Below are 7,751 nucleotides of genomic sequence, written 5' to 3'. Positions count from 1 at the left end.
TGTGAATAATGAAGAGAGAAGGCTTGAGTTCAAGTGAATTTTATTTGCATGAAATTCAACTCATCTATCTGTGCCTTTCCATAATGCTACACTCACTGTGAAAAGAAGAAATTAAGAAAATAAAGAGATAATCTCTATATTCTGCTTCTATAATCCAGTTCTCTACACATTCAGCTAATCACGTTCTGTCTCCATGCTTTATTGATGATCTTACATTTAGCAGCTCTGATTATGACCAGAATGAAGTAAGAACAACTACAAATCAGAAATTGTTGGGATGTTGTGTAAAATGAAAATAAAAACAGAATGTGATAATCTACAAATCTCATAAACCCATATTTAGCTGTAAAAAGTACATAGAGAACATATCAAATGTTGAAAATGACAACATTTTTTTAATTGGGGCTGTAGGACTGGTTTATGCAAACTTTGTTCTCTCTGCTTTGCATAGCACCATAACACCAATGTCCTCAGGGAGGTTTGAGTTGTGTGATGCAATTACATATAGCTTGTTCTATCTCCATCTCTCACACTTGGTTCAGGGTTTAGACACAGAAGCATCAGCGATGGCAACAAATATGAATGTGGTTGTTGTGCAGCAACAACAACAGCCTCAGAATCAGCCTGTCGTGGTGCAGCCTCAGATTCAGCCTGTTGTGGTGCAGCCTCAGGTTCAGCCTGTTGTCATGGTCAGGTCCGACTTGTGGAGTACAGGGCTTTGTGACTGCTTTGACGACATGAGTGCCTGTGAGTGTGATAATCAATTAATCAAATGAATCAATTCAATCTTTTCATGCCTGTAAACTAATTTTATTCTAATATTCAATGCTGATAGCATTGAATATTAGAATAAATTTGAAATTCCATCAGATCTATCTGCTGATCGATCTATCTATCTATCTATCTATCTAGGCTGCTGTGCATTTTGGTGTTTTCCTTGTTTTGCCTGCATGACAACTGGGGACTTCGATGAATTTTGTGGACTGCCTTGTTTTGACTTGTTCAGTTGTGTTCCCCTGGCCGCTTTGTCCTTAAGATATGGAGTGAGGAAAAAGTATGGCATACAGGTACAAACTCAAAATGAAATGTTAACAATCATAATAGAGTTTCCCCTATTTTGTTCATGATATAAAATCAACCAGCTTTAACTGAATTGACAACCTCCAATAAATATTCATTGTTAACTTTTGCCTGTCCTACTTGATCGAAGTAGGACAGGCAAATAGGCAAATGCCTTTAATAGGCTTACTACAGCCCTGTAATATGACAGCAATAGCATTATAACAGATACACTATACACTACAAAACAATAAGACTCAACAGAATAATTAATAACAGGTGCATATATGATCATGCTATGAAAATATTATGTTTAACCTTTATGTTTGCTGTTTCTTTTTATTGCAGTATTGATTAATCAAATACTGTACAACTGTGTGTGTGTGTGTGTGTGTGTGTGTGTTTCACATGTTCTCCAAATTAAACAGGGGAGCCTCTGCTCTGACTGTGTATCTGTAACCTTCTGCAACGTATGCTCATGGTGCCAGGTGGCTCGTGAAATAAAGAGACGCAAGACGACCTTCGTAATGATCAGCCCTCAACCCACCGTCATCCAGAGTCCGGTCATGCTCGCTAGGGCTATGTGATGTGATGTGGCCGACTACATCTCTCTTGCTTTCTTTACAGGAAATGTTTGCCTACTCACTCTCTCTTCCTGCTCTTCCAGTTGTGACAAACGGCATGGATTCAAATGACAAAGAATCACTGTAGGCTTGGATCTGTTGCCTTATCAAATCCCCCTCCTGTATTTGCCCACTTGTGGTTACTGACAGGTATTATTCCATACCACATAAAAACGGAAGCCTAACTGAATATATTGGAAAGTATGCATAATTGATATGTATTTTAAAGGCAAACTATGCAGGTTTTTTAGCTTAATATGCAAGGTTTTTAGCTTAATTTACCTTCACTCAACAGCTTCGGAGTCATTGGAATGGTTCTATGACTTTTTTCGGGTTGAATGGTGGCCGTCTCGCTTCCCCCTAGCGCCTGTGAGCGGAAAAACCACCCTTGCAGCTGTGGGCCAACGGGCCGACGGCCTCAGTGTCAGGAAGTATAACGAGTGTAACGAATTGCTTTACTGCATTTAAATACACATACACACCAGGCACCGGCTAGAAAAAGGTAGCGATGGAGTTTCTCAGACATTCATCATGACAGAGCCAGCGAAAAAGAAGCAAAAACCGAGAAAACAGTGAAGAAATTGTCATAGTTTCTCTTTAAATGCAATTTTAATAAATCAATGTCTCAAAAACATATTGATAAAATAATGTGACTTTTAATAATCAACATATCAATATCTAACATCCCTACTGTAAAAAGATTGGCATATAACGTAACAGGAGTGTATAATTATGTTGTTTGTAAAATGTCTTGATATTGCATTTGCTCATTCTATAAATTGAGGTCTTAACATAAGATGTTCTGCCCAGTTTGTGACTGTTTTCATATCTTCTCATATTACATACAATTATTCTGGTAAATAAAGCTATGAATTTTGATTATGTACAATTCACGTCATAGCTGGTCAGCCTAAGGCAAGGTCTAAAACTCTTTATATACAGATTTTTCCAGATGTCAATGGGATAAATTAAGAAATGGACCGTAAGCCCTCGCAGAAGGGGGGCAGGACTGTTGAGCTCGATTCAGAATAGCACCAGGAAGTGGGTAGGCATTACAAAGGCAAACCACCCCTTTCCTCTCACCAGCTGTTCACCTTACTTTGCACAGTCCAATAGCAGCATTCTCAGTTTTGAGTTCCACAAATTGAGCAGCTGTCTTTCTAAGTGGGTGATTCTGTATCCTGTGCATCCTATTGTTTCTAATCTATTATCAAAGCACAGTCCATTCTTGTTTCCAGAATAAGAAAGTGTGCAGGTAATAGGAAATATAGGGTTTGATGTCTTGAAGTAAGACATTATATAAAAATGAAAGCAGTTTGGCCCATATTGTATTTAGGCAATGGCAGATTTCAAGATCAGGCGCACACATTTGTGTGTGTGTGTGTGTGTGTGTGTGTGTGTGTGTGTGTGTGTGTATGTGTATGTGTGTGTGCGTGCGCGTGTGTGCGTGTGTGTGTGTGTACGCACGCATGTGTGTATGTGGGTCAGTATATTTGAATGCGTGTTCGTGTGATGCTCTTATATAAAAGTGTAGATATAATCTCAACCGGTATGAAAAAAAAACTTCCTTTCACATACAGGAGAGCTGAATTGTGCTACATTGTGACACGGGTCAAATAAGCCCATTCATTGAAAAAAAGGAAATTAAGTCTTTCACAACAGACCAAGAGGTATTAGCAAAATGTAGGGATTATTAGCAAGGAAGGCTAACCTTGACATTCCTCATCTCTCCATTGGCTGTCAAGTTGAATAAGTAGATTTTCTACTTTGCCTGTTTATTTTTCCTCTACATGAAAACATGTCAGCAAATAACTCAGCCAAGGATGTCTTAACCACGAGTGCTGTTTTCGGCTAGTGAACGGCAGCAACAGGGAAACAAGGAAGAAGCAAACAAAGCAAGAAAAGAGAAGAAAAATTGGAGAAAATGTCAAAGCATCAGATGCTGTCCAAACCACTGTCCAGCCTCATCTGGATTATCTTTCTCATGGCGTCTGTCCTACCTGGACAGGGCAGCAGGATCCTGGTGCTCCCCGTGGACGGCAGCCACTGGGTGAACATGGAGGTGCTTGTCAAGCAGTTGCACGCCCGCGGCCACCAGATCACCGTGGTGCGCTCGCCCGAGAGCTGGTTCATCAAGGAGCGCTCGCCTCACTACACCTCCCTCACCGTGCCGCTTCCCCAAGACAAGGAGATCGGCCTGGATCTGTTCGAGCAGTCGGCCCAGCGTATCCTGGAGGGGCGGCTGCAGGGGTCGCTGATGGGCGCGCTGGTGCAGGTGACCGAGCTCATGAGCATCCTGCACGTGGCCCACCGGGCCACCTGTGCCACCGTCTCCGTCATGCTGGACGACCGGCGCCTCGTGCAGGAGCTGCGGGCAGCCCAGTTCGACCTGATGCTCACAGACCCGGCCATGCCAGCTGGGGTTATCCTCGGGCACTACCTTCGCCTGCCCATGGTGTACAACGTGCGCTGGATGAGCTTTGGCGAGGGGCACTTTTCCATCGCGCCGTCACCGATTTCGTATGTGCCTGTACCCGGCTCAGGGCTCAGTGACCGCATGGGCTTCCTTCCCAGGGCCAGGAACATGTTCCACTATGCTCTGAACCTGATGCAGGAGAGATGGCTTGTGGTGCCCATCTACAGGGAGCTGATTGAGAAGCACTTCCCGCCTGGCACCGACCTCCTCAGCATGCAGCTGACTGCCGACGTGTGGCTGATGCGGGTGGACTTTGTGTTCGAGTTCCCCAGACCCTCCATGCCCAACCTGGTCTACATGGGCGGTTTCCAGTGCCGTCCGGCCAAGCCGCTGCCGGGAGACCTGGAGGCTTTTGTCCAGAGCTCGGGGGAGCACGGGGTCGTGGTCATGTCCCTTGGCACGCTGATCAGCGCCCTGCCCCGGGAGATCACGGAGATCATCGCTTCTGCTTTCGCTCGCCTGCCGCAGAAGGTGATCTGGAGGTTCACCGGCACCAAGCCTCGGTCGCTGGGCAACAACACCCTGCTGCTGAAGTGGCTCCCACAGAATGACCTGTTGGGCCACCCCAAGACCCGGGCGTTCGTCGCCCATGGCGGCACCAACGGCCTCTACGAGGCCATCTACCACGCTGTGCCCGTGCTCGGTGTGCCACTCCTATTCGATCAGACAGACAATCTGGTGCGTCTGCAGGCCCGAGGGGCAGCACGGATGGTGGACATGGCCTCACTCACCATGGAGCTGTTCTTGAAGGCGCTGAAGGACGTCCTCCTCAACCCCACTTACCGCATCAACATGCAAAGGCTGTCCAGCCTGCACCGCGACCAGCCCATCCACCCCCTGGACAAAGCCATCTTCTGGATTGAGTATGTGCTCCGGAACAAAGGAGCGCCTCACCTCCGCTCAGAGGCCAGCACCCTGCCTTGGTACTCCTACTACACTTTAGATGTGCTTGCTCTCCTGCTCGGGGTGCCTTTTGGGCTTCTGTGTGTCGGCGTCTTTCTGATTAGAGCCGCGGTGCTCCGTAAAGCCAAGGGAGCGGTGCAGACGCAGTCCAAGGAGGTGCCCCAAGTCAGTGCTATGACTCTCAAAGCAAGCTCTAAGGAAGTGCTTCAGACAAAACCCAAGAAGCTTCAGCAAACACATTCTAAAGATAACACAAAGTCAAAATCAGAGAGGAAGAAAGCAGTGTGATTTCGGTTCAAAATGAATGTGTGAAATGTGAATTCATTATATGTACATCTTTTAAGGATTCATTTAGTTCTGTGGTGCAGGTAAGAACAATTACTTTTACAAACAGCAAACCTTAGAGCACTGGAAATGCTCCAGTCATACAAAGCTCTGTTTACAATGCAGGCTGCAAGGCAGGTTAATGCAAGTGGTACAGTAAGTGGTTTGCATGGGGACTGCCATAACATCACGGCTTAATGACTGGGTATTTTATGAGCATGATCATTTTATCTATAAAGCAAGGATTGTCAGTAAACCGTAGGTTGTTGCAGATAGTTGCATTATCTTATCACCCATGTAAAAACATGATTGTTCCTTTCATCCAGATCCAGTTGGTTACCTATGGTTTCAGTTTATTAACATATTTCATTTTCCAGCAAATCCAATATTTTGTTTTAACTGATCTGAAATATTTAACTGAGTGCCTGAAATAAAACAACAAAGAAAACAAAGAGCCTTTTCCATAATTTGACCAATTCTTAACATGTGATGAAGATTACAGTCAGATTATAGCCTGAAATGTCTAAGTGGTCAAATAATCTCTTTAACTAACCCCTACTTAAAAAAAGTGTGGAGTAAGGCATTGGATGTAAGGGAATTTGATCAGTATTGCATAAGACTGAAATAACACTGAGAAAATGAACAGCTTGTGTCTGTCACTCTGAACCGAGACTATTGTTCTATTTGCTCATCAGTCAAAAGTTTCCTTGAAAGCGCAAGCATGAATGTTTACAAACCGCGTTCCAGCACAGAATGTTTTCCTAGTCATGAGTTGAGACACTGAGAACCGGTATGAACAAGTACAGTAGCTAATACACACCTTTGCACACACCCTGCCAATCTGCAGTCACCAAATTGTTCCTGCTCTTTTGTTTTTTGAACAAAATGCATTCCAGGAAATCAGAGTGACAAACATAATCAGACACATGTCTCATCATGCTGATAATGAAGATGAAAGACATGACAGGGTGTAAAAGGCTGAGGTGAGGAGCCTCCAGTGTCAGTATTATGATCTTTTTACCATTAAATATGTAGTCAGGGATAAACAGAGATGGGAAGTAACGAAGTACAAATACTTCGTTACTGTACTCAAGTAGATGTTTCAGGTATTTTTACTTTACTATTTATTTTTTAGGCGACTTTTTACTTTTACTCATTACATTTTAACACGAATATCGGTACTTTCTACACATACATTGAAAGACAACCGGTTATCCCGCCCCTCGGACTGAGCACTGCGAACGGTAGTCCCCAGACCCTACATTTTAATGTGGGTCTGGCTCGTTAGGCTAATTCTATATTAGAACCTGACATACAATCCAAATAGTCTACAAGAAACCTCAGAATGCATACGTTTATTGTCAGTATGCATTTTGGATAACCAAAAGTCCTATGGGGAGTTTCCAGGGCTTTACAAAACACATGGGCATACTTTGGCAAATAATGGTCTAAAGTACTCATTTTTCATTCTATATTGATCTACTTTTGCACACAGCTTCGCAAGATCTGGTGCTAGGGCTCAGTTGTGTTTCTAAAATCATATCAAGTGACCTAGAGGGCTGAAATGTGGTCAGTTCAGAGATGCTTGTTATCCGGCAGAAAGAAAAAAACAATATTCTAGGCTCTGTAACTCTGTGCCAGTGCTTCCTAAGAAACTACAGGATCTTAGCTTTCTAAAGATGTCCAGCATTTGATGGTGGGCCAAAAGAACACACTGCCCTCAGAAGTAGGCAGTGCAATGGTCGGGGGGGGGGGGGGGGGGGGCTAGAAATGGCCCAACAGGTTATGGGAAGATTTAAAAAGAGAGACTGACACTCTTGCACTCTAGTAACATTTGTGTGGTCCAGATACCGTTGCATTACAAATGGTTGTCATTCACAAGACTGTACTTTGTCACTTTTACTTGAGTAAAGAGGTTAAATCAGTAGGCCTACTTCTACTATTACCAGAGTATTTTTTTAACACAAGTATTTGTACTTCTACTTGAGTACGGGAAGTGAGTACTTTTGCCCTCTCTGGGGGTAAAATAAATTATTTTCAGTCACCATTCAATTAGTGGAAGTAGAAAATGTGCCATTTTGTCTGTAATGTTGATCACAAACTGAGTTGTCCTGGGATCTCGCTATCACACTCCTGGGAATGCAATGCTTACTTACGGCCACCAGAGAGCAGCAGACTGCAGAAAACACACAGCCATATCCCCATGATAGCGGTTCAATGAACAGGGAACGATTTCCACTGCAGTCAGTGCTTCTGTGGGTCTCTTCACACTCTAGGACACTCACCTCAACTGAACAAAAGAAAATAACACCAGAAGTGACCAAATGAACATGATCAAACAGATATCCATGAGCAGAATAATCTCA

The 7,751-nt window shown here is 43.8% G+C and overlaps 2 protein-coding genes across 3 annotated transcripts; both read left to right on the top strand.

The window, feature by feature from the left end:
• Positions 1-523: 523 nt before the first annotated feature.
• LOC121709486 (cornifelin homolog) lies at positions 524-1,879 on the top strand. 2 transcript variants are annotated; one of them, XM_042092911.1, is made up of 3 exons: positions 524-747; positions 913-1,067; positions 1,548-1,879. In XM_042092911.1, the coding sequence occupies exons 1-3, from the start codon at positions 567-569 to the stop codon at positions 1,644-1,646; spliced, it is 435 nt and encodes a 144-aa protein (XP_041948845.1). In that variant the 5' UTR covers positions 524-566; the 3' UTR covers positions 1,647-1,879. The 2 variants fall into 2 exon arrangements, with proteins under 2 accessions (XP_041948845.1, XP_041948844.1); XM_042092910.1 differs by having other exon boundaries at positions 1,488-1,879.
• Positions 1,880-3,723: 1,844 nt separating this feature from the next.
• Positions 3,724-5,349, top strand: LOC121709081 (UDP-glucuronosyltransferase 2C1-like). The gene has a single exon (XM_042092154.1). It carries the CDS (start codon positions 3,739-3,741, stop codon positions 5,347-5,349), a length of 1,611 nt encoding a protein of 536 aa, XP_041948088.1. The 5' UTR covers positions 3,724-3,738.
• The last annotated feature ends 2,402 nt before the right edge of the window (positions 5,350-7,751 follow it).

Source organism: Alosa sapidissima, chromosome 5 (assembly GCF_018492685.1).
Source record: "Alosa sapidissima isolate fAloSap1 chromosome 5, fAloSap1.pri, whole genome shotgun sequence".
Lineage (NCBI taxonomy): Eukaryota > Metazoa > Chordata > Actinopteri > Clupeiformes > Clupeidae > Alosa > Alosa sapidissima.
The sequence above is the reverse complement of the archived record's forward strand: the minus strand, read 5'-3'. Positions and strand labels throughout refer to the sequence as shown.

Bases quoted from the DNA above. Each gene is read 5' to 3' on its own strand.
- LOC121709486 (XM_042092910.1), top strand. From the start codon at position 567: ATGGCAACAAATATGAATGTGGTTGTTGTGCAGCAACAACAACAGCCT. The intron at 748-912 runs GTGAGTGTGATA...CTATCTATCTAG, and splicing joins CTTTGACGACATGAGTGCCT to GCTGCTGTGCATTTTGGTGT. The intron at 1,068-1,487 runs GTACAAACTCAA...CAAATTAAACAG, and splicing joins GGAAAAAGTATGGCATACAG to GGGAGCCTCTGCTCTGACTG.
- LOC121709081 (XM_042092154.1), top strand. From the start codon at position 3,739: ATGGAGGTGCTTGTCAAGCAGTTGCACGCCCGCGGCCACCAGATCACC.